A 27491-nucleotide genomic window follows, 5' to 3' on the forward strand; every position below is an offset into this window, starting at 1 on the left:
GCATTCCTACAGGTACCTCCCTGTTCTGTGAGCAGACAGCTGTCTCTCATCAATATTTACCTCCCCCTGTCATACACACTGCTCCCTGTGGAGAGGAGAACAGGGCCTCTGTGGTGACTACTCTGCCAAGGAGAGGTTAGCGGGGAAAGAGGGTGCATGTCTACCTCTCTCTATCTTGGCAATTGCTCCATAATTTATTCATTTAACACCTGTTTTCTCTTGTTACAATGGGAAACCAAATGGATACCAATTTTTGCCCATTTCATCTACTAGACAATTCTTCCTCTGTATTCACACTCAACTGGTCTTTAGGCAGTCTATAAATGCTCATTGGAATCTGATCCCATTAGCTCAATCCCACCTCCTAATATGTATCTCATTGCATATAGGCTACGTACTTCTCGTTCTCATTTTCCTCTGAATGATATTGGTTTCAACAGTGTATTTTGAGTGTTTCATATCCAGTCGCGAGGCATGAACCCCATAATCAAATGAGTCAGCATGGGGAGTGATCAAATTGCTACCCAGCACCGATGACTCAAAGTTAAATTACAGTGCCTTTTATTTCTCGATCTCAGCATGATACCAGGGACGGAGGCGGGGAGCACCAGCCTCGCTACCTGTCCACAGTCCAAGTGTAGAGGTGGAGGTGGAGAGTGGCAGAAGGTGAGTGGGAGGCCTGGGGTTAGACAAGAGGTGAGTGGGACGCAACATGATGCTAGTCAATTTGGTCCTGCTCACACTCATTTGTTCATCACCCTGTAAAAAACTGTAGTTGAAGCCCCAGTTTGGCAAGTTGCAAAGATCGTGTTCCAGGATTGTTTGCAAGCAACTACTCCTTCCCCTTGTTAAGCCTTTTGTCATGCCCACAGGAAGCCAGATGTGGAGAGTGGAGGGAACATGCCTGCCACAGCCATCATACCGTAGCTCCTCATTACTCTCCGTGTCACACAATCACAACACACCGCACTTCCTCTCACTTTGCATGACAAAAACATTAGAACAAACTGCGAGGGCTGCAAACACCAACAACTGTTAATCATTTTTACACCGGCGCCTCCAATCGCCTGCATGCTGGCATTGAGCCGGAATGCGCCTCTCGTGGTGTACATAATGAAAAGAATGGAGCCGTCACTTGTAATGGATCTCTAAATAGCATTTTATGCTTTATTAGTCGTACTTAATGGTGTTGAAGGGGGCTGATGCGAAATCCCTTTGTTCAGAATCACACTCTTACTGTGAATAGTTCTTGATCGAAAAAGATTTTCAGAAAATTGAGGCTCAATGTGTTTTACACACTGGGCTTACTTTTCCTATTTTAAAGGGGATTGTGCATGCTCTCGTCAAAAAGATTGATGGCATAGGAGAGGAAATAAAAGAGCCAGGGATATGTGCACAATGCCGCGAAGAGATTGTTGGAGCAAAGAAAAAATCCCATTCACTTAAGACAGACGGGTCTAGTGATATTTCATCACTGGAAACAAAAAGGTGATCTCGTACCAAACCACACAAGAAATGCAAAACCACTCAAAACCAATTATGAATATTCACCAGAGCTTAAAATGAATCTAGATGTTTATAATGGGTTTTTAACTGCAACTGTCAAAATGGCCTCTTTGTGCTAATACCTCCACTTTCAAGTAGAAATGGTAAACATAGAAAAACACAAAGAAACATCTTATTCATCGAGTCAGGGGCTGATACTGTGGTGGGAAATACCCTGGGGCACAATACAGTTTGTTCGGGGACCAGGTTATAGGTCTTTAGAGGAGGGGAATCTCACGTTGGATGTCAATGTTGACGCTGGTCTCTTTGCCGTTGGGCACAGCCTTGTTGGACGCTCGACAGATGATCTGCTGGCCTGTCTCGATGTTGGAGGCAGACAGGTAGAGGGTGCTAACCGTACTCTCCCTCCTTCCATCACGAAGCAGTGTCTGAGAGGAGAAAAAAAGGAAGAGTTTAGAGTTCAACGATGATATGGTAGTGGAGATAGTGGGACAGTCTGAATAACACCATCAATCGAAACTCAAGGCCTGGAACCCAAATGCAGCAATTCACCTGGATGCCCTGGGGACAACACAGACAAATAAACCCCTGGCATGCTCAAGCCTGTAGTCTTTCTCCAAGGCTGATTGATCCGAAAAAAGGAATCTGTTTCTGAGCCTCTTTTGTGTGTCTGGAGCTGTGCTCTGGCGCATAGCTTGTCATACTCCACAAAAGAAATCAATCTTCTTTTCAGTGCTCATCCTCCGAGCTGTAGCCCTTCTTGCATTGTGAGAGCCACCTGGAGGCCGCCCGGTACAATTCTGCGTTGCCTGGTGGTCACGGAGGACTGTGGGAGCCCTGCTAACCACCATACAACAGTGCAAGCTGACCCACCAGAACAAATTGGCCATGCCAGGAGCACTGTGTGGCAAACCACAAAGTCAAGACTGACACTGCTTCAAATAATACTCTATTGGTGCTCTATACAAATATAGTGTTCATTAACACAACCTATGGGTTTGCTTTACAAATAAACTACTGGGATTCATAGTAGAAGGTCTTGTAATATTATACTTATTCACTCAATGAAACAAGTAAAAATATGATGGCCATTAATAATAAGGATCAACCCCTTTTTTCAATTTTCGCCTAAGATGACATACCCAAATCTAACTGCCTGTAGCTCAGGACCTGAAGCAAGGAGATGCATATTCTTGATTCCATTTTAAAGGAAACGCTTTGTAGTTTGTGTAAATGTGAAAGTAATGTAGGAGAATATAGCACATTAGATCTGTTAAAAGATAATACAAAGAAAAGACATGCGTTTAAAAAATAAATAAATGGTACCATCATTTTTTAATTTTTTTAATTATTCTATCCCAGGCGCAGTTTAGACTTTGGTCACTAGATGGAAGCAGTGCATGTGCAAAGTTTTAGACTGATCCAATGAACTATTGCATGTCTATTCAAAATGTTTTACCAAGACTGCTCAAAAGTGCCTAATTGGTTTATTCATACATTTTCAAGTTCATAATTGTGCACTCTCCTCAAACAATAGCATGGTATTATTTCACTGTAATAGCTATAAATTGGGCAGTGCAATTAGATTAACAAGAATTTAAGCTTTCTGCCCATATCAGATATGTTTATGTCCTGGGAAATGTTCTTGTTGCTTACAACGTCATGCTAATCACATTAGCATACATTTGCTCAACCGTCCCGAGGATGGGACATCAATCTGTAGAGATCCTCAAGAGGTTTTAAGTTTACTTTTCACTTATAGACGTCCAGCTATAGAGGGCATGTTATACAATGGCAAGTTGGGACATGTTGCTCTTCATTATTTAAACTCCTTTGGTGCTTTGTGTGTGTGTGTGTGTGTGTGTGTCCCACTATAGCAGCAAAACAAAATGCTCCTCTGCAATTTCTCTACAGTTTATTCAGGATTCAATGACTCACCTCACAAACAAATGGGTTGTGATGAAACCCTTTCTTTGCTAGCAGTATGATGAGGAGCTCTGATGAGAAAATACCGTAGACAAGAAAGCTCATCAAACTTCCTTTGAGGACCTTTCTGCATTTTTCAAACCAAGGTCATGAATTGCGTGGGAGGACATTTCAAACATCACAGCTGCCCTCTGAAACCAGCTCTCAACAAGTCCTTGTTTTATAATAATATCTTTAAGTTCGCAAATGGTGACAATAAATATTTTAGCTGCAATGGTCGTTACATATTAAGGCATGTCACAATGAAAGCTATTGACAGGTTTAAGGGTAATGGCAGTAATTACCACCTCATTTCTCTACTTTCATGAAAGTTTGAGAATTGTAATGAAACCCAGCTAGATATGTCATACACAGACTGCATATTAAAGTGTCAAGGAACCTGGCATTATATTAGCTGTGTGCCAGGAGGTTTGGAGGTTTGGAGGTTTGGCTTCAATGCATGCCTTTTCATCATCTTACTTTTCTGCCTTCTCCAGTCAACGACTGTCTTCCTAAGATATACAGGTAACTGCCAAAATCTCTTTAAGAAGGCATTGGGCCACCATGAGCCAGAACAGCTTCAGTGCACCTTGGCATAGATTCTACAATTGTCTGGAACTCTATTGGAGGGATGCGACACCATTCTTCCACGAGACATTCCATAATTCAATGTTTTGTTGATGGTGGTGGAAAACACTGTCTCAGGAGCTGCTCCAGAATCTCCCATAAGTGTTTAATTGGGTTGAGATCTGGTGACTGAGATGACCATGGCATATGGTTTACATCATTTTCATGCTCATAAAACAATTCAGTCACCACTCGTGCCCTGTGGATGGGGACATTGTCAACTTATGTGAGAATAGCCATGGTAGCCAAAATAATGGCCTGCCCAACATGTTTATACACTACCCTAAGCATGATGGGATGTGTATTGCTTAATTAACTCAGGAACCACGCCTGTGTGGAAGCCCCTGCTTTCAATATACTTTGTATCCCTCATTTACTCAAGTGTTTCCTGTACCTAGCTAAGCAAAAATACTATTGTCTTGGAGTGAAATAATATGTATGTAAGGAATACGCAAAATAGCATAAAGATACATGATCATATATTGTTATTCTGCATTTGCATGAAAACAAAATGACCTGGTGAAGAGTCTCAGATCTCACCAGGTTACAGAAGCCCTGGCACTCACCTCTAAAGCAGTACATATTAGCTGTCAGCAGCGGGATGTGTCAATGTAATATCCTTTCTGACACCATCAGGATTGTTTCTCTCATAGCTCTGGACCTGTCTAAAGTCATTCATCTTGTACAGCATAGAACCCAACACCCAGCGACTAGCTCTTTTAAAATAGCCCGAATTACAAATTGATGATTTCCCATATCACTGCCTGGAGCATGTGAGGAGAATACCTTTCCCAAGTTAAGAAAGGAATTGAAAAATGGTGAGGGAGAGAGTGAAGGTTGCTCTTGAAGATATGGGATAAGGGGGCATAGACAGTAGAAGGTCATATTCAACGAATATGAGTGAACCTATAGTATAGTGATAATGCTGGTTACGTTTCTACTGATAAATATGGAGCCTTTTCTATTTTTCAGGAATATCTGTAAATTGTTTTTACCTAACCTTTACACTGATTCTGTTTATTACAATTAACAGGAAGGCTAATTTAAAATAAAACATGGACAGTTTTCACCTTTCAGACATGCCTGAAATACTTCCATTATTTAGGTAAAAATACCAGTGAAAGGGAATATGAAGGGAGGCTCAGAGGGATGTCTAGTCCCTGTTTACGCTAATAATTTGACTGACATTAATATTCTGCAGTTAATCTAACGTGCCTTTGATATGTCCAAACATGAAATGTGGTTCCAAGTTAAATTAAATCAGCATGTGTTAAATTGCAGACCAAACCAGAGGCACATTTCAAAGCTCATTACTGGATGTTAATTTCACAAAGAAAAAATATAAATTGCATAAACTTTGTACAACCTATTTCAACCTACAACCTACAACCTATTACAACCTATTTCTACGAAAGAGAAAAATAAAATAATAAAAATAATATATTTTCACAATTTTCTCTGGTCATGAGGTTAAAGAGGTCTTACTTGTATAATTTTACTACCAGAAAGTCAGATCATTTCTAACGTTCTGTTTAACAAAATGTATTAAATTACTCTTTTAGTGCACCCAAGGCCTATTTCCAATTTCTCTTGCAAAAAGCCTGTGAGGTTAATTAGCTTGACAAGAGAGAAAAACAATATAAGAGAGAGAGAGACTGACACTTGTTGAATCATTTGAAAAAAGGTTAAATGTAGCGAGTAATATGGAAATACTGGGAAATTAAAGGGTACTATAGATTATTATGCATGGAAAGTAAAGGGTACTATAGATTATTATGCAGGGAAAGTACTGGGCACTATAGATTATTATGCAGGGAAAGTAAGGGGTAGTATAGATTATTATGCAGGGAAAGTAAGGGGTACTATGGATTATTATGCAGGGAAAGTAAGGGGTAGTATAGATTATTATGCAGGGAAAGTAAGAGGTACTATAGATTATTATGCAGGGAGAGTAAGGGGTACTATAGATTAGTATGCATGGAAAGTAAGAGGTACTATAGATTATTATGCAGGGAGAGTAAGGGGTACTATAGATTATTATGCAGGGAAAGTAAGGGGTACTATAGATTATTATTCAGGGAGAGTAAGGGGTACTATAGATTATTATGCAGGGAAAGTAAGGGGTACTATAGATTATTATGCAGGGAGAGTAAGGGGTACTATAGATTAGTATGCAGGGAAAGTAAGGGGTAGTATAGATTATTATGCAGGGAAAGTACTGGGTACTATAGATTATTATGCAGGGAAAGTAAGGGGTACTATGGATTATTATGCAGGGAAAGTAAGGGGTACTATAGATTATTATGCATGGAAAGTAAGAGGTACTATAGATTATTATGCAGGGAGAGTAAGGGGTACTATAGATTATTATGCAGGGAAAGTAAGGGGTACTATAGATTATTATGCAGGGAAAGTAAGGGGTACTATAGATTATTATGCAGGGAAAGTAAGGGGTACTATAGATTATTATTCAGGGAAAGTAAGGGGTACTATAGATTATTATGCAGGGAAAGTAAGGGGTACTATAGATTATTATGCAGGGAAAGTAAGGGGTACTATAGATTAGTATGCAGGGAAAGTAAGGGGTACTATAGATTATTATGCAGGGAAAGTAAGGGGTACTATAGATTATTATGCAGGGAAAGTACTGGGTACTATAGATTATTATGCATGGAAAGTAAGGGGTACTATAGATTATTATGCAGGGAAAGTAAGGGGTAGTATAGATTATTATGCAGGGAAAGTAAGGGGTACTATAGATTATTATGCAGGGAAAGTAAGGGGTACTATAGATTATTATGCATGGAAAGTAAGGGGTACTATAGATGATTATGCAGGGAAAGTAAGGGGTACTATAGATTATTATGCAGGGAAAGTAAGGGGTACTATAGATTATTATGCAGGGAAAGTAAGGGGTACTATAGATTATTATGCAGGGAAAGTAAGGGGTACTATAGATTATTATGCAGGGAAAGTAAGGGGTACTATAGATTATTATGCAGGGAAAGTAAGGGGTACTATAGATTATTATGCAGGGAAAGTACTGGGTACTATAGATTATTATGCAGGGAAAGTAAGGGGTACTATAGATTATTATGCAGGGAAAGTAAGGGGTAGTATAGATTATTATGCAGGGAAAGTAAGGGGTACTATGGATTATTATGCAGGGAAAGTAAGGGGTAGTATAGATTATTATGCAGGGAAAGTACTGGGTACTATAGATTATTATGCAGGGAAAGTAAGGGGTAGTATAGATTATTATGCAGGGAAAGTACTGGGTACTATAGATTATTATGCAGGGAAAGTAAGGGGTAGTATAGATTATTATGCAGGGAAAGTAAGGGGTACTATAGATTATTATGCAGGGAAAGTAAGGGGTAGTATAGATTATTATGCAGGGAAAGTACTGGGTACTATAGATTATTATGCAGGGAAAGTACTGGGTACTATAGATTATTATGCAGGGAAAGTACTGGGTACTATAGATTATTATGCAGGGAAAGTACTGGGTACTATAGATTATTATGCAGGGAAAGTAAGGGGTATTATAGATTATTATGCAGGGAAAGTACTGGGTACTATAGATTATTATGCAGGGAAAGTACTGGGAACTCTACCTGTCTCTTGAGTATGAAAAATGTGACATGTATTATACACTCTTTAAAGTTAATCAGTTACTTTTTCCCGGGATGATTTCCCACAGCCTCACTTGGTATTGAGCATTACTATTAACCCTCCTGCTGTGTTCCACTCGAATTGGACCGGTTTACAAGTTTTTTCTCTGAAAAATGTTGTTAATTTAATCTGACTGTCATAAGGTTCTATGACTTTGTCCGAATACACAATATAAATGTTGATGATTTTCATTACATTTTTGGTGTGTTATTTAACTTTTGTACGCCTGTGGTGTTCCCGGTCAAAAATGACTGGTCATTAGAAATGAATGGGTGAGACTACAATTAGTGTATAAAATTGAGTTCAGGCACATGCCCAGTCATCAGATGGACACAGTTCCTCTCCCAGACCCCCACATGCACGCACACGCACACACACACACACACACACACACACACACACACACACACACACACACACACACACACACACACACACACACACACACACACACACACACACACACACACACACACACACACACACACACACACACACAAACCTCACTCCCTTCTTGGCTTCCATGGCAATCCTCATGGGAACTTTTCCCCCACGGGAGCCACACCTGTTGGAATTCCCACAAACAATCGCAACATTGTTTCAATAATATATAGAACTTTTCTCGCAGCTTTGGCATATAATGCTTTTTTGAGGTCTTGCTCACAATTCATTCTGTGGCAGCACAATGACCAAAAATACAGTATCTGAGGCTCTTGATCATATCTTTGATCATGACACTGGTGAGGAGCGAGTCCTTGTTACACTTTGACACAAAGTTGTCTGTGATAAATAGCACAATATGTTTCATCTGAGTATTTGTTATAGTCAAAATAATCCATACATTATGCTTTTTTTTAAACTCACAAACAAGTTGTATAAGCTACAGGCTATAAATAGCAAATAGAAGTTCAAAACTTGTTATGTTCACAATAACTTAAGTTGATAAGAAGATCTAACACAACATTAGGTTATAATACACGTATTATTATGGATTTATAATCAGCTATAATGGGGCGGTCATTTTGGACCGGGAACACAGGATTTATTAACATGAAACGAACACAACAGGAGGGTTAAAAGAAAATCTCTCTAATTATACAGAAAACTTTGCTGAGATGAAGGTTGGGAGGAAAATAATGAAATTGAGAGACAGATAAAGAAGCGTCTTTGAAGGTTTGTGGGGGAGTGGGGGTGGAATGAGCAGGGAAACTTATCTGTGGAGGAAGAGAGGGATGATAAGCAGAACTTCTTTTCTGGTGTCATGCATTTGAATGCTTCACAGAATAATGAATTCCCTCAGCCCTGTGGAAGTTACTATGATGACACCCCTTACAATTTTTCATCAGTCCATCCATAAGGAGCTGACTGAAATGTGGTTTGGGTTTACATTTACATTATACATTTTAGTCACTTAGCAGACACCTTTATCCAATTTGACTTACAGTATTGAGTGCATTAATTGTCCTACTTTTTTCGTACTAGCCCCCTGTGGAATGGAACTGAATACGAGACGGTTAGGATTTAGATATTATCCCTTGTTCTCAAATTCTGATTTTCAATCGTCTGAAGCTTGTACTAGGCCTCCTCAAAATGTACAGTATGCAATGAGTATAACAATCTACATCCATATGTACCAGGTCAAGACCATGCTCAATGCCATTCACATGCAGTATAACCAGATCTTTTGAATGACTGCTTCATACAGTCAGACCATACCCGGTCCAAGTACTTATCACAAAGTAACAACTTACTTAAAGATAAATGGCAGATAACTGATCCATTAGGATTTTGAGGGAGGTCATTCTGAGACCTATAGGGGTCAAAGCCATTCTTGTAGAGTAGAGGAAGCCATGCATCAGGAAACTACCATCTTACTCTGGCACATCTGACCTTATTACCTCCCATCATCTGTGGGGTGTGGAGCGAGGCGAGGGTCGAGGTGGGGCAGGACAGCCAATTATCCTCTCAAAAGCTACATTTCTCACGAGACAATCATCCACTTTTAATTGAACACATTTATATTTAATGGTAGTGATATGAGGGGAAGGCTGTGGCTAGAGACTGTATGGCTGAGCTGCTGCCATCCATCAGCTGGGCTACAATGTCCCCACATCACTGCTGCTGCTGTTTCAGAAAGAGGAAGAGTATGTAGGAAGCACGCTATCCCCCTTACTATTAGCAAACGGCACCTTGTTTTATTCAATTGGGCTTGTACCGTATCCCAGCCCAATCAATGGCATTTATCTGCTCTTTGAAAAAAAACGATAACGGGATGAGACAGTGGAGAGAGAGTTGGTGCCCGCTCGCTCTCCTTGTTTATATGGAAATTCAGATAGTGGCATTGGTTACATGTTTAGCCCGCGGGTTAGTGTCATTGACTTGCCAGAGGGGCCAGCTGGCAGTCTGGTGTGGCATTGTGTGTGGTGATGGTTGAGTTGAAGGCTAGGGTTGGTTGGCAGAGCATCTTCTCTGAATACCATAGATCAGGGACGGCTTCTCCAATAGAGAAGTTACCGAACAGATCTCTTTATGGACCCTGCCACTGAAAAGAGAGAAGCATGGCACCTAGGAGACAGCAAAGGTGCTGGAGAGTCACCGACTTGCATTCTTATTGCTCACCATCTGCTTGTTTGAGTAGAGGCATTAGCTGGGCAAAGAGGACAAACATCCTTTAGACATCCCAGAGAAGACACTGTATTTTCGGGGGATTTTATTCCAATCAATCTAGGCTGAATGCTGAGGCACAGTTTACAGATGGCACAAGAAATCACCTGTCACAGACGGCTAGTGCTCTTAAAGTGGCTATTCACGACAAATTTCAAGGGAAGGATTGACTAGCATCAACTGGAATTTGATGAGTGATATAACCTATTACATGGAAGAAATAGTGTTTGAGGGCTTTTGATTTCTACCTATGGGAATAGGTAAGTGTTTAACCACTCCCCCCTCCAAAGCCTCAGCCCTCCCTCCACCGTTAAAAAACAAACTGTGTATTACACACCTCGATGCTTACCTTGGAGTACATGGCTCCATTGAGAACCTCTCCATTGCGGATCCAGATGATTGATGCGGCTGGCTTGGCGTTGTCAGCGTGACAGGTCAGGTTTAGAGGATCTCCTGCTCTCAGGCTCACCACCGGACCACCACTGATCACTGGGTCCTCAGGAGGCACTGGAGGGAAAACAGAAAGGCATTGTGTTGTAGCTACATTATAAACATGTAATAGCATATACTTGTATACAACAACAACTATTTCTTCAAGCCAGAGTGTCATTATTTTCATTGATGAAGGTATTTGATCAAACCTCAGACTCATCCATTGGATTGACAGAAGATATGTCTTGGACATAAGAAGGTTCATATAAGGTGAGCCCTGTATCTGTGGGACTGTGTAAAACGGCTTGTTCTCACTTTTTGAGTAATACCTGTGTGAGCCAAGGACAGGGAGATTACTTCAAATACAATATAGCTTTATGAATGACAGGTGAGGTGAGGGGTTTCAGTTTCTTTTGTCCATTTTCTCTCCTGTGAGATTGAAATCTCTGGTGTCCATGGTCACTGATGCAGAGATGTCAGAGCCGTATTGGGCAGACTTTGGTCACATATGTCTGGAGTGTAGCCAACAATAAACTCTGAATAAGAGCCCTAAGAAATCCAAAGCACAGTTCAGCTTTGTGCTGTTACTGACAATGTGAATGGATGATACAGACACCGGTGCATTTTAATCATGACTTTTACGTGTCCGTACATGAAGGCAATTGAAGCAATCAAACCTTTGACTAGAATTGACAGATTGCCAGGGAATGGCAGTCGAGTCATCATCTCATAAGCGGAAAATAGATAGATAGAGGAAGAGAGTGGTGGATGAATGCAGAATGCAGGCTCCTGAATGGCACTGATTACACGCCTCTTTTTACACACATGCTGATCACCCTGTTATTATTCAAACTCCAGTGAATTATTGATTGGCCTGCACGCTCATTACAGTGCAGATCTGGGGCATGATGAAATCAAAGGCTGCGAGCAGCTGGCATATTTGCCTGTGAGAGTGAGAAGGTCGGAGAGAGAAGGTGGGCGGGGGTCTTCTGTCAAACAGCCAAGGCTTGGAATGAAAAGGGGGAGCTATGGATACACTGTTGAATTGTTTTATGGATAATGGCCTATTTCTTTTTATTTAAGCCAGTTCAGAACAAGTTCTTATTTACAATGATGACCTACACCGGCCAAACCTGGACGACGCTGGGCCAGTTGTGCGCTGCCCTCTGGGACTCCCAATCACGGCTAGTTGTGATACAGCCTGGATCTGTAGGGACGCCTCTAGCACTGAGATGCAGTGACTTAGACCGCTGCGCCACTCGGGAGCCCAATTCACAGATCTGCATTCTGCCGTCATCCACCACTCTCTTCCTCTATCTGTCTCTTTTCTGCTTATGAGATGATGACTGAACACAATTCCCTAGCAATCTGTCAATTCTAGTGAAAGGTTTGATTGCCTAAACATACAACACAGTTATACATTTAGTTGTTGTTGAAAGGGGACATATTCCTGTTCTGCTTTGTCACTGACTCATTGAATGCTAAAGGTTAAAGATGCAGTCAGGGATCTTAAGCACAACAAATTCATAACATATTGTACAAATTGTATTAAAACAATATATGTAAATACAAATTACAGGGCGTAACATATAATACGAAATGGATGAAGCTACACACAATTGGATGACTTACTGTAGTACACAAAAATGGGGACCTGTTTTGGCTCATGACCACTACTGGCTGAAATTATACAAAAGTTCCAGAGCATCACTTTGATGGTTGATCTTCCATTCATGACTTACAGTACTAAACTACTCACTTTCAACAGGATCTACACTTTCAGCCATTCCCCAGGAACATTTAAAGGGCTCCTGAGTGGGGCAGCTGTCTAAGGCACTGCATCTCAGTGCTAGAGGTGTCACTACAGACCCTGGTTCGATTCCAGGCTGTATCACAACTGGCTGTGATGGGAGTCCCATAGGGCGGCGCACAACTGGCCCAGCGCCGTCTGGGTTAGGGGTTGGCTGGGGTGGGCCGTCATTGTAAATAAGAATTGGTTCTTAACTGACTTGCCTAGTTAAATAAAATAGCAACAGGGAGCCCTGCCTCGTTAACATCCTGAGGGACTCATAGCAGACCTATGGATGATCAACAAGGACTGTGTCACCATCTGACATAAAATAGAGCTGCTGTAACATCCAAACTCAGGAAGGAAGCTCATACAGGTTATTTTTACTGCCTCTAGTTAATTGTATTTTTTGGTTATGAAAGGAATGAAAACTGCAGACTAAATATAACTGATGCTTTCCCCTGTTTCCACCCACATCCTCCTTCCTTAGGACAAGCAATTAAAAAGGCAGGGCTGTATAGTACCGGTGACACACTATGACAAAGTGTGAGATTTTGCAGCAAGGGAGCGTTGGGAATAGGGCTGCTTTTCTGCTTTGCCAGTTCAGTCCGACTAAGCCTTGTGACTCAGCTCCCAGGTGATTCTCCAACCAGACCAGACCCATAGACACATTCCTGCCTCGTCGAATGGCTCTGGAAACAGTGATATAGTGTGAAATGTTTTGTTTGAACAGATAATACTGTGGTTAGTATATGTCCTTTTGATCTGGTGTTCTTCACGATTTGATGTTACACAAGTTGGTGGAAGATAGAAATACTAGGTCTTATTTAGAACACGAAGATGTTTACGGATCTGAACAAATGGATACACAGTACATTGTAGTATGGTAATATTGTGGTTTAAGATTGGAAACAAGCTTGTTCCTTCTATTTTGTCACCAGAATGAGAGAAGCCCTATCAACCCTCTCATTGGTTTATGAAAATATGAAATAGTGAGCAACAGAGATGGAGAGATGCTTCTAGAGATCTAGTGTTATTGGCTTGCTATCAGCGCTCACTCAATGCTGCTGAAACATTAACTAACTGTCAAGTTGTTTGAGGTATGCATAGCTTCCATCTTCTGAAGGGGCAAATTGAATAGAAAAACTGCTTCATTTGGAGCTCTCTGAGAGCCTAACATTATGTGACTGATGACAGCACAGACATGCATATTAAAGATGGAGTAAGTGGGTTGTAGATTCAGGCTGGTATTGACTGTCACCACTCCAGTCACAATACCAGGCCATCAAGGAAGAGCAATGGCTGTGAACTAATCCAGGTAAAATGTGTTGACTTTCTAAAACAGAACTTGACAGCTCAAGGCTTCCAGAAACCTGCTACCCACTGGGCACACACTGGTTGAATCAATGTCGTTTCCATGTCAGTTCAATAAAGTTATGTTGGACCATCGTAGAACAGACATTGAATTGATGTCTGTGCCCAGTAGGTACAGTACAGCCAGGAAGTGATGTGATGCCACTACAGAATATGAAAGAGTGTAATAATTTAAAGGCTACTTTCAACCCCTCTCCTAGAGATATTATTGACCCATCTTGACCTGTAAAGTTAATAATAGTTTATCCTTTAAACAATCCATAAGGTTTCCCTCAGAGAGGATCTGAGTGCCGCTGTAGTGAAGGTTAACATTTAATGCATGGTAATCTCCATACGCTGAGGTCCATGGCAAGACGCACAGATTGTCGTTATGCTTTCAGGTCGTGTGCTCTGCTCTGGGAGACAGGCGGTGATGTGTCAAGGCTGGATGAAAAACAGACAAAGAGGGTGAAAGACTCGCTTGGCTGCCTCCGACAGGACTTTTTTCATTTCCTCCATGTGTGTGATATCTGTCACAGGGATGACACCGAGGATCTCTGAGTAGAATGAGAGCCAGTGTAATCTCTTTGCTAAGTCATTGGCACAGGTGGCATGCTCTCCATCTGCACTCCTCCATCTCCCACTTTCGGTTTCCCTTTTAGGGACGTAGGGGCAATCCCCTCACAAAACAAAGGCTAACTCAGATGTACTGTAAGCACTGCATGACCAAACAATGGGCAGGTAGTTTACCTCAACCGCTCTACCTCACAAACCATAGATCTACGTTTGTACATTCCACAGTGGACCTGCTACAGTGGACAGTAAAGCAACAGTAAAGAGTAGCCTATTGTAAGTAATAGTCTAACAGCCAGAACAGTTACAAAAAGAAGTGCAATTCCAGTTCCCTCTCTCTCTCTCTCTCCATACTGGGTTGCTGTTACCGTCCCTCTTGTGGGCCAGTCTGACAGCCGCACAAAGGCCTCGAACCACGCCAGTCATCATCATTACAGTCCTGTTTGCAAACTCGGCAGCCCCTAATGGTTCCAAATTAGCGCTTTACTGCGGCCCCGTGATGGATTTCTCACGAGCCAGTCAGCGGCTCGGATTGATTGCGCCTCTTTAATTACCAGCTGGCTTGCTGAAATACTTCCTCTTTCCCCACTTCACTCTGGGAGAGTATAATGCAATCTCACACCACACACTTCAACACTCATACAAACACACACACTGCTCAATAGTTTCTCAACTCCTAGATTTGAGGGCAAAACATCCTCTTGTTGTCTGAGATATGACGTGGAAGAGAGATTCTGTGGGTTTTCTTCAAAGGAGTAGATTAATCAATAGGAGATTAGTTCTATAGTATGTGTTCTCTTCTTACTTGGCTCATACTGCTAGTTTCCCTGTTTTTCCTTCCTGCTCTGGAGGAGGGATCTCAGGCATGTATTAACATTTTACCTCTAAATGTACCTTGCTTATTACTTTTTCTCACCTTTAATGGTTATCTGGAGGACTATGATGTGCCTGTCTGTCACCTGGGCCATCACAGGTGTACCAATTAATTTCTCATATTTATGCTCCAAGCATCCTTTTTCAGGGAGTGAGACTACTAGGCGATCGGTGTTTTGAGGGGGCACACAGTCTGTCACAACTTCCATTAGCCCAGCCCTCTGCCTCAGATAAGAGCTTCCACTGAAGTTCATTAAAGGAGCAATGGAGTTTAATGGAATTGCATCGCCCCTCCCTGAGAGAGATAGCACTATGGTTTGTTTCAGGTTTTTGCCCAACCCAGATCTCAGAGCCATGTTTTACCATAAAACTCAGAGCAGGCTGGGGAGAAGAGGGCAGGTCGGATTGATTGTGTTTTAGTGAGCTCATTTATTTTTAGTGTATAATCAAAGATATCTATAAATGAGACAAAGGCATATGGATTTGTAATTAACCCAACCATGTGTGACAGTAAGTCTGTTATAGGCAGGGCTTGTCCGAATAAACCTAGAGTATAAACCTGCCCTGTGTCCTGGGAGACATTTCAATACCTCAGAACCTCTGGGATTAGCCTGGTCTGAGAAAACACCCTGACGGCGCCAGAACTGGAAGAGAAGTAAAGCCAGTCTATTAACATTGGGGCTCTGCTGATGGCGGACAACCTGAGTCATAAACAACCAAAGCCAGGCTGAGGAACATTCTCCAAGCAGCCTATAGTCCTACACACAGCCTTCCAGGAGCAGGAGAGTGGGTTCAAAAGGCAATTTGGAGGTGGGTGATTGAGAGGGGTAACCTCAGAAGAGCTCTGAGATGGGGGAGGGTGTCTGGAAATGCAGTGTGCACAGTGCTGGGCTTCTGCCGACGGTGTCTGGAAATGCAGTGTGCACAGTGCTGGGCTTCTGCCGACGGTGTCTGGAAATGCAGTGTGCACAGTGCTGGGCTTCTACCGACGGTGTCTGGAAATGCATTGTGCACAGTGCTGGGCTTCTGCCGACAGTGTCTGGAAATGCAGTGTGCACAGTGCTGGGCTTCTGCCGACGGTGTCTGGAAATGCAGTGTGCACAGTGCTGGGCTTCTGCCGACGGTGTCTGGAAATGCAGTGTGCACAGTGCTGGGCTTCTGCCGACGTGTCTGGAACAACAATGGGTCGGCTCGCCCCGCCGGTTTCGGCAGAATGCTCGCACCAGACACCTGTCACCCCAATTCGACGGCGCCCTGGCAGCTTGCAGAGGTTGTGATAGATAGATCACAAAAGAGAAGGGAGAAAAGAACGATCCATCGTAGGTGGAAGACAAGAGACATACGTGGCTCACTGGCCCAAATCACAGGCCTCTTCAAGTGCTGTCACCATACACCTGTTTGTAGGTCACAAGATCTTGGCTCACACAGACTGTCTCTATCTCTCCCACTCTGCTAATACCGGCTGTGTTAGATGATCAGTGATAGAGAGATTAATGTGAGGTATGACGATATGACTGTGTGTGTGTGTGTGTGTGTGTGTGTGTGTGTGTGTGTGTGTGTGTGTGTGTGTGTGTGTGTGTGTGTGTGTGTGTGTGTGTGTGTGTGTGTGTGTGTGTGTGTGTGTGTGTGTGTGTGTGTGTGTGTGTGTGTGTGTGTGTGTGTGTGTGATGTAGGTGGTGTAGGTGTGTGTATGCTGACCAACAGAGGGAGAGTGAAGGCAGGGATGAGGAGGTTTTCTGGAGACATGGGAGGAGTGGTGAGATGCCAGAGCTGTCAGCAGCGTGCAGAGATGGCTCCGTCACAGAGCAGCGATGTGTAGCGCTAAAGTTGCTCTCAACAGATTGGGAGGGCACTGACATTGCCATGTTTGTGTGTGTGTGTGTGTTCGTTTCTGTAGCAATGTGGCTGTCATTTTGCATGAAATGTAAAAACAGATTAACAGGTTAATATATACCTTCACATTAAATGTTATCGAAATGGATTGTTCCTTATAGAGTGTCAATCAAGCTCTCATCTCTTCCAGTTCTCGATTTTTTTAAGTCAATAATCATTTTTGTTATGATCATTTATTACTGAACATGACATATTGATTTTGAAAAGATTTCAAAACACAGCTGTGTGTGTGTTTAAAAGTACCCCTCCCTTTTAAAACACTCAAACCAAAAAAGCATGTCTTACATGCAGTCTGTTGGGTATTAACATACAGCTGTTCATAGAGTCAGTGATATTATAGATGTTCTCTTTATCTTAGATCTCAGTAATGTACTTTAATGTAAATCAGGGTAGTGTTCGCAAGATAATGTAAATGGAAGAGCCATATTTCTAACAAAATGACTGCTGATCAGGGGTTCTGATCTGGCCCTACTTCAGCGGACATTCTTGGCTAGAGCCAAATTGACTTATGTGAGAGATGAATTGGTTACATACAGAAAACTAGCACACTTAAACTGCTTAATGAGGTGTTTCAACATTTTCTTTCAAGACTTTACAATTTTGGCATGCATAGTCAAGGAGCAACATTCAGAGAGAGAGAGAGAGAAAGGAAGAAAGAGAGAGCTGGGGAATGCATAAAACCACTTCCATTAATTAGTTGGAACGGTACAGTAGTGACTGTTACTGGAAACCAATCAACTTGCATTCTCCCCCTTGTGCTTCTTCAATGAGGCATATACTTTGTGTCCTTTCTATTTTCATATAGTGCATCTATTTTGAAACGCATGATTCCATAAATCATAAGTGGGATTCAGTGGTTTGAACTACAGGAGACCTAGGGACAATTACTGCTCCTTGTTTGTGTCTTGTTAAAATCACAATGTTCCTCATGAAGCTGCCCTTCGATTTAGTGTCAAGATTTCAATAGAGTTCCTTGAGCGAGACAAAATTCAGTTTTACCTTCAACAACTACAGTTGAAGGACACTTTTTCATTAAATGATTGCATTTTTTCCCCCTTTGTCTATCACTGCTTTAAAGCATTTTAGAAAAATTGCAATGTAATAGAATAAACATATGATGGAAGAATTTCGAAGTTGACATTAGATGCAGTTCAGTAGAGAGAGTACTTATTAATCAGATGTCATGCTAAGAAGACCCTGCAGTGCAGAGCAGCATCGTTTGCTCCACCACTATTGGAAAAATCTAGTGGATGACCTACACTCTCCAAGGTGTGTTAAAGTCAAGTCACTGGCTCCCTCCCCTGACTGGACAAGTCTATTTTTCGGAGGACAAAGGAATGACAAGAGGATGAGGTGGATTGTAAAGTAAAAATAACAAAGGGTCATGTTGAACAGACAATCCATTTCACCACAGGAAGAAAAACTAGATATAAGACTAGATGTGAGCTCCAAGCAGTAAAAAGAGGACACTGGGAAGCAAACTATCTGTGCATAGTTAGATATAACTAGATTACCCCATTCCAACATTGTGCTGCGAGGCACACCATGACCCCTGGCACTGCGCAAGGCTAGACCAGCCAGAGATTTATAATCAACAAGCTTTCTTGGAAAATTTGATTTTGGCCTCTGAATTCAACACAGCTGAGTGCCCTTCCTTGTCTTTGGCTGCTCCAAAGACAAATGTTTAGCCATTTGGAAGGAAGTGTTTTGTCAGATCTCACATCTTCCACTCTTGTAATTAAAAGTGAATAATCGGTGTGCCTCTGGATGCTCTCTAAAGTTACAAACAAGGGCAGAAGAGTGGCTGGGACACTGTTATTAATTCCATGCTAAGGAAACTTGATCTTCCCGTAGCAGTGTGAATCTAATTAATAATTATCTTGACAGCAAATGAAAAACAGAGGACAGATATGGCCCTCGTATTTTCTGTGGAGTTAATTTGCAGCAATGTAAATATTTCCTAATGGGCAGTATCAAAACATAAATTCCCAGAGAATACTTATGAATGTATTAGGGCCTTGTGGCATTACTTTGCATGCCTTAAATGTAGTTTTTCATCTTGGAGTGCATCAAATGTTGTGATCACAGAGGGCTACGGCATTAAAAAGCAAGACCTAGCGAGGAACGGGAAGGAACAACAAAGGAAAGCGATCAACATAAGCAATTGATGAGGAATGAAGGTTCATTAGAATACTTGTCAGAGGATGAATGTCAATGAGCTCTCTAAAAGTCACATTAGAGTCAACAGCAGTCCTCATCATTCAGTGTTGGTCTACTCTGTAAAAAAGCAGCAACTTTTTCTCCATCGCTAAATGGTAAATGGTGCACATTTCTCTTACAAAGGATTACCTGGTCTCACAGATCTGTTTAAGGGGAGAGACCTTATTCCAGAGAGCCCATTCCTCCCCCTTCTTTCCTACTCCAGGTTAACACATTGAGGCATCGGTTTGGATGCCTGCTACCTTGCTGAAGGGGATATAATTAGCCTCAGGACTACCCCCAGAACATAACCCCTAGATCACTCCTGACCTTCATGCCTAATTCACCAAACCTCAAGCCACTTGGCCTCCATGCCTGCAACCTGGATCCCATGATTGCAATCAGATATGGGGTTCAAAGTTCAAAGACAATTTTCCAGAGGGGAAACGTTTCTGGGGAGGGAAGTTGATGTCTCGTTACATTATTGATGACCCTTTTCATTCCTCTATGGTGTTTTCCTCATACCGCATTTATTTGATAAGCTTACTTTTTACTCCTAATGCTACTCAAATAAGACACTCCAAACTCCCCCACAAATGTTTTGCTAATGTTTAAACAGGAGTAAGGTCAGGCTAGAGACTGTGTATCCTTTAACTTTTTGCTGGGTATTTCAAGGATTTTTTATTGGAACATCATTAAAGGATTCAGGATTATGAATTCAATGGACTGGTAATTGCCTGTAAGACTAGAATTGTAAGCCTTTCTGTAATAAATGAACAAATGGACACAGTACCAATCTTATGTGAGAATATCGAGTGACAAAAAAGCACTCCAAATCTGTGTCTTTTTTCTGTAAATAGCAAAGTCATAAAGAAAACAGTTCCCTTTGATGTAGAAAACAGTAGAGCTGGAACAGATATTGGCTGATGAGAGAGAGAGTAGGGGAATGTTTTTAGATTCATTTGACAGTCAGGTAAGAGAGAAGGGAGACTGTTCCACTCTGTGGACGGACAGTCACTGTCTTCTGAGTCGATAGACACACTCTGTCACCACTGGCGGGTAATTGACAGCTTAGAGTTTGCAGTGACACGGGGCTTGCATATATTTATTCCATTACCTTGCATGTGTGCCTGCCTGGGGGCCCTCCTTCACAATGTATTCAGGAGTCAGCCAGCTAGGCAGGGGACTAAACAACATCTTATGGCGGGGCTTATGAGAAAGGATGATAAGTGTTTCACCCTCAAATAGCCAAAGAGGAATAGAGACAAATGGCTCCCCTCGTTTATTGATGATTAATCATTTTAATGGGGCTTAAACAGCTCTTTCCTTTAAGTAGCCATCTTTACATTGTTGTGAATGTGACTGCAGCTCAACAGACTTGGGTTAAAAACGTACACTATATATACACAAGCTCACAGAGTGGGACCGTCAAGTGCTGAAGAGCGTAGCGCGTGAAAACCGTCTGTCCTCGGTTGCAACACTCACTACCGAGTTTCAAACGGCCTCTGGAAGCACTGCCTCTGGAAGAACTGTTTGTCGGGAGTTTCATGAAAAGGGCCAAGCAGCCGCACACAAGCTTAAGATCACCATGCACAATTCCAAGCGTCGGCTGGAGTGGTGTAAAGCTCGCCGCCGTTAAGACTCTGGAGCAGTGGAATCAAGCTTCACCATCTGGCAGTCCGACGGACAAATCTGGGTTTGGTGGATGCCAGGAGAACGCTATCTGCCCGAATGCACAGTGTCAATTGTAAAGTTTGGTGGAGGAGGAAGAATGGTCTTGGGCTGTTTTTCATGGTTCGGCTACGCCCCTCAGTTTCAGTGAAGGGAAATCTTAACGCTACTGCACACTAATATTCTAGACAATTCTGTGCTTTATGGCAACAGTTTGGTCCCTTTCCTATTTCAGCATGACAATACCCCCGTGCAGAAAGCGAGGTCCAACCAGAAATGGTTTATCGAGATTGGTGTGGAAGAACTTGACTGGCCTGCACAGAGCCCTGACCTCAACCCCCTCGAACACCTTTGGGATGAATTCATACGCAGACTATGAGCCAGACCTAATCGTCCGACCTCACTAATGATCTCGTGGCTGAATGGAAGCAAGTCCAGCGTCCACATACTATTGGTCATGTAGTGTATCAACAGTTGCAGTAGTGTAGTGCACAGGAAAATTATGCTTTAGTTCAACTCAATGTTGAGCAAGCCCCAAAGCAACACTATCATCAATATTCAATTAACTTAGGGATAGCCCCACTTTCAAAAAAATGTTTGCCTAAATGACATACCCAAATCTAACTGCCTGTAGCTCAGGCCCTGAAGCAAGGATATGCATATTCTTGGTACCATTTGAATGGAAACACTTTGAAGTTTGTGGAAATGTGAATTGAATGTAGGAGAATATAACACAATAGATCTGGTAGAAGAAAATACATAGAAAAAACCAACATGTTTTTTCTACCACCAACTTTGAAATGCAGCAGAATGGACCCAGTTCCAGCAATCACTCTGGTTGTAATTCCGATGGTGTCCAAAAGATGGCAGCAGCATATGTCCAACGTTTCAGACGAATAACTTGAAGTATGAGTGAGCTACATGACATGTAGTGTGAAGTCACCCAGGTACATTTTGGCAAATCGTGAAGGAGACATTCACATTCATATTACAGTTTTTCTGCAAGAATATCGTCAAATCTGAATACTTGGACTTTGATTTAGCTTTTCCATTATTAGTAGCCATTTTATAAGTTAAACATTTTTAAAACAACAGGTTTTCATAACTTCATAACTCTGAATATTTGTATAATTTTTGTCCAAAATGAAAAGGCATGCAGTCGTACAAGGTTGGTAGCTACATTTTATGACAGATGCATGGTTTGTTTGACCCCGATTGGTGCTTATTTGACAAAGTTAGAGTCGTTCAAGTGAAGACCGCCCGCATCATTGGCGTGCCATGAAGGCATCGCTCCCTGACCAAATATGGTGTCCTGTAGGATAAACTACACCCCTAATGATATAGTGAAGTCTCGTTACGTTCTAGGATCTCTGGTGAATCCTTTCAAATGCGATTTGACTGATTGAAACAACGTTTAGGGTGAGATTTTCACAGATTTGCAAATTGAACGAGTGGGAATACAAAATCGATTGTGCATGCTATATGGACCTTTTTAGGACACGAAAATGATTTTATCTAACAAAACGACACTTCATGTTATCTCTGGGACCCTTTGGATGATAAATCAGAGCAAGATTTCAAATGCAAGTGCACATTTTACCTTCAGAGGTGAATTTATAAAACCTATTGAGGTGAAAAAGTGTTTTGTTGTTCGGAGCTCTCCTCCTCGCAGTAATAGCTACTGTAAATTGGACAGTGCAGCTTTATTAACAAGAATTGAAGCTTTCGACCGACACAAGACACTTATATGTACTGACATTTGTTGTTTCTCTAAAATCTGTGATGGTGACACAAAGCACTGCATGATTTACAACTGTCCAGTTGACGGAGACAGTTGAGAGAGACCACAAATAAATGGAGGGTACAGTATAGCAATGCATCCTAAATCATTAGTGTGTCATACCCTTCGCCTATCCTTGAGGCCTTGATCAAACTACTTAGATGCTTGAACGGTGGGGTTGGAGGAAGATAAACTTAACTTTGAATGGGTGGAGGGTAGGAAGGGGAAGCGGGGTATAGTTCCTTTGACTCTCAGTAAAGAACTTGTAATTATTCATTCATAACCATTTGCATGGGGTGCGGCAGTGAGAGACGTTGGGTCGCAATTTGTCTTCCCTCTCTCCTTTCTCTGGCTGCCTCCAGATCATTAGTTTCACTTTTCATTAGCGGAGATCAATAAGGTGGATGAGTCTCTCGTGTGAGGATACTCTGCTCCACAACCTCCCACTCTCCCTCCTCCTCTCCCCTCAGTCCTTCTCCCTTATTCTCTGGCTCTGTCATTGACTCCAGCTCCCCCTCATATTACCCATAATCCTCCACAGCAGAAGGGTATACTGAGTGGAGGGCAGAGAGAAGAGATAGAGAAGAGTGAGCAGTGATTTTACTAATGCTGCCCAATAAGGCAGAACTGGCAAAACTGAATGATAACCCAATAACGTTTAATGAAGAACCAGTAGCCTCTCAGAATTAACACTGAAGCCAGCTGGGAGTGAAGCAAGAAATGAAAGTAAAAACATTAGGGACTGGCAAAGTTTAGAGATGCTGTATTGTTTCTATTTGCTGTAGCATTATCTTGGTAGTTGCTGTTATGCTAATACAAAGTTGTGGCTTTTCTGGCACAATCATTGATTCAGTACACAGATTTAGTGGATTTTGAATGTTGAATGTTTTGAGGGAAAGGAGAAGCACTACAGATATGACATTGTGGTTGGTTTGAGGTGGCTGCTAAGTCACTGCCTGCCTCTATTGCCATTTTCTCTGTGCACATTATTGTACATTTGTCTACTGTATGCATGTATGTGTGGTGTGCATTTGTGTGTAAATGTAATCCTCACTTACCCAGCACAGTGAGTCTGGCAGGGCGGGACCTCATTGCTGCCTGGATTGCCTGGCACTCAAAGACAGCGTCATCCATCAGCTCCACACGTTGGATCCGGAGGTGGTGTTCCCCTGTACTGTGGTCCCCAATCACTGTGTAACGAGGGTAGCCTGGGACACAACACATTCCCTGTCAGAACTTGGAGTCTGGTTTTTCAACCTTTATCAGCAAATTTCAATCCAACTGACATGTTATGAATTGTGCAACAATGCCTGAACATGGGCAATCAAAGGATCAATGGTGCAATATAGATTGTTGACATTAGGTCATTTGCAGTGGCGTGTATTCATGGATGCATAAAAAATGTACCAATAAAAATAATGCTCTGTTTCATGATTTTCTTCAGTTTGTAAGAGGTTGAATGTATGTCACCAGAGAACACATCCAGAGAGCGAAACAGCGCCCCTGTCTCTAAAAAGAGTATGACATTGTTGATTCCCGTAGCATTGAATGCAAGGGAAGCCAGTGAGCATTTGGCCTCCCTTGATAAAAAAGAATTAAATAATAGCCAATCAGCATTGAGCTAAACTGAGTGAGCTCAACTTGTGAATGAGCTCAACAACCGACTCTTTTCTCTGTATACATCAATCTTGCTGCTGGTGATTCATCGATCCACCTCTACGCAGATGACACCATTCTGTATACTTCTGGCCCTTCTTTGGACACTGTGTTAACTAACCTCCAGGCGAGCTTCAATGCCATACAACTCCCCTTCCGTGGACTCCATCTTCTCCTCAATGCAAGTAAAACTTAATGCATGCTCTTCAACTGATCGCTGCCCGAACCTGCCCGCACCTGCCTGCCCGTCCAGCATCACTACTCTGGACGGTTCTGACTTAGAATATGTGGACAATTACAAATACCTAGGTGTCTGGTTAGACTGTAAACTCTCCTCCAGACTCACATTAAGCATCCCCAATCCAAAATTAAATCTAGAATCGGCTTCCTATTTCTCAACAAAGCATCCCTCACTCATGCTGCCAAACAAACCCTCGCAAAACTGACTATCCTACCGATCCTTGACTTTGGCGATGTCATTTACAAAATAGCCTCCAACACTCTACTCAGCAAATTGGATGTAGTCTATCACCGTGCCATCCGTTTTGTCACCAAAGCCCTGTATACTACCCACCACTGTGTATTCTCTCGTTGGCTGGCCCTCGCTTCATACTCGTCGCCAAACCCACTGGCTCCAGGTCATCTATAAGTCTTTGCTAGGTAAATCGACCCCCCCCTTATCTCAGCTCACTGGTCACCATAGCAGCACACACCCGTAGCACGCTCTCCAGCAGGTCTATTTCACTGGTCACCCCCAAAGCCAATTCCTCCTCTGGTCAACTTTCCTTCCAGTTCTCTACTGCCAATGACTGGAGCGAATTGCAAAAATCACTGAAGCTGGATACTCATATCTCCCTCACTAACTTTAAGCATCAGTTGTCAGAGCAGCTCACAGATCATTGCACCTGTACATAGCCCATCTGTAAATAGCCCATCCAACTACCTCATCTCCATACTGTATTTTTTGCTCCTTTGCACTCCAGTATCTCTACTTGCACATTCATCTTCTGCACATCTATCACACCAGTGTTTAATTGCTAAGGCTACAGGCTATTTATTGCCTTACCTCCTTAATCTTACCTAATTTGCACACACTGTTTATAGATTTTTTTCTGTTGTGTTAATGACTGTACGTTTGTTTATTCCATGTGTAACTCTGTGTTGTTGTTTGTGTCGCACTGCTTTGCTTTATCTTGGCCAGGTCGCAGTTGTAAATGAGAAGTTGTTCTCAACTTGCCTACCTGGTTAAATAAAGGTGAAATAAAACAAAATACAAATTTAAAAAATGGTCCTGGTGCACCAAAAATAAGTGTTGAGGGAAGCCAGTTTGGATTTGGCTTCACTCCAATCACATCACATCGAGAGCCAAACGTCATTGACAGAAACAACTTGAATTGTTGCATCTCGTTGTGTTGTCCTCTGGTGGCTCGCTAGCTAGCTAAAATTGTCCCTTTCCTAAATTTGCCATGGATGGAGATAGAGATTTGGACTGTGGTTCTACTTAATTCTCCGTACTGGCCAATGATTATAACAGTGATTCTGATCCAACCATAAATTCATACATTGTGCCCCTGGCCTGAGAGGATGGAAGTTCAATATGTAGCTAGATGTAGAAGGCTGTAGAAGGCTGTAGAAGGCTAATTCATGTTAACAAGCTGCCATGAATGGAAGTTAGGCTAAGAGCAAGCATTTTAGCCAGGTTGCTTAGGACAAAAAAATAAAAAGCATGTACTGTATGACAGAGTCAGAGACCATTTAGTCAACATAAAAGAGAGGAGGATGTCATTGGCGTTTCTCTGCAAGTAGTGTGAGTCAACATGTTTTTTGTACTTGCACGAACACATGCACACACACGCACGCATGCACACACACACATACAGAAAACAGAACCATGGATAGCCACATCATATTTAGATTACGTTGATTGCACTAAATTGTTTTTGGTATCTTTAAGTTGTCACTGTATTAGGCTAAGCATAGGTGATTTGATGATGTTGAAGTTGAAATGGGACTGAAATAGTGGAGGCAGCTCCTGTTTTCTTTGCAACTTGCGGTAACTCTGGGGTTCTAAATCAATAGTTGTTTTGTAGTACGAATATGTCGGAAACATTAACTTGCTTGACCATGCTGTAGGTCTTGTAACTGTTTATCGCATGCAATATGCTTTATGGACTTCACCGGACAGAGGTTGCTCTCCGGTTTTCTGCCACTGGGTCTTCTTATTGTCTCTGCTTTAGGCTTATATATCATGGTGGCAAAATATCTGGACTAACAGGTTATAGCGCAACAACTCAATTTTCATAACACATAGGTTGTAATATGGCTTATTTTTTCTGGCTTGGTTCCCCCAGTGATTTTACCCACGCACCGCTAATGCTCATTGGAGATGGGCTATTATTTTTCAAATGAGATGAGATTGGGTAGCAGGTCACTTTAATATAATATAAAATAGTATAACTGTCTTTGAATTATTAGTGTCACCAACGTGAAAACAAATGTTCTTATTACAAGGGTTAAAAAACACTACATGTTGAAATTAACGTTTTAACACTGGATGATAATGTTGGCGGAGTGAATTCCGTAGATGAGAATGATGATAGAGGTTGAGGAGGTTTCTGTATTCTGGAGAGCCAGTATGTTGTATTGATGATGATAGGGGTTGAGGAGGTTTCTGTATTCTGGAGAGCCAGTATGTTGTATTGATGATGATAGGGGTTGAGGAGGTTTCTGTATTCTGGAGAGCCAGTATGTTGTATTGATGATGATAGGGGTTGAGGAGGTTTCTGTATTCTGGGGAGACGGTATGTTTTATTGCAATGGTGAAGAGGCACGGCT

General features: G+C 42.0%; 1 protein-coding gene across 1 annotated transcript in view; it reads right to left on the reverse strand.

Annotated features, from left to right (window-relative positions):
- LOC112266151 (kin of IRRE-like protein 3) overlaps positions 1-27491 on the reverse strand; it is a 132226-nt gene that overhangs the window by 40518 nt on the left and 64217 nt on the right. Inside the window, exons 4-6 of the mRNA XM_042294953.1 lie at positions 24059-24208; positions 10787-10944; positions 1784-1934 (exon numbers count right to left, since the gene is read on the reverse strand). Of these exons, the coding sequence (XP_042150887.1) occupies positions 1784-1934; positions 10787-10944; positions 24059-24208 (459 nt within the window). The remainder of the gene's footprint in view (positions 1-1783; positions 1935-10786; positions 10945-24058; positions 24209-27491) is intronic.

Source organism: Oncorhynchus tshawytscha, linkage group LG13, assembly GCF_018296145.1.
Source record: "Oncorhynchus tshawytscha isolate Ot180627B linkage group LG13, Otsh_v2.0, whole genome shotgun sequence".
In the NCBI taxonomy this organism is placed as follows: Eukaryota; Metazoa; Chordata; class Actinopteri; order Salmoniformes; family Salmonidae; genus Oncorhynchus; species Oncorhynchus tshawytscha.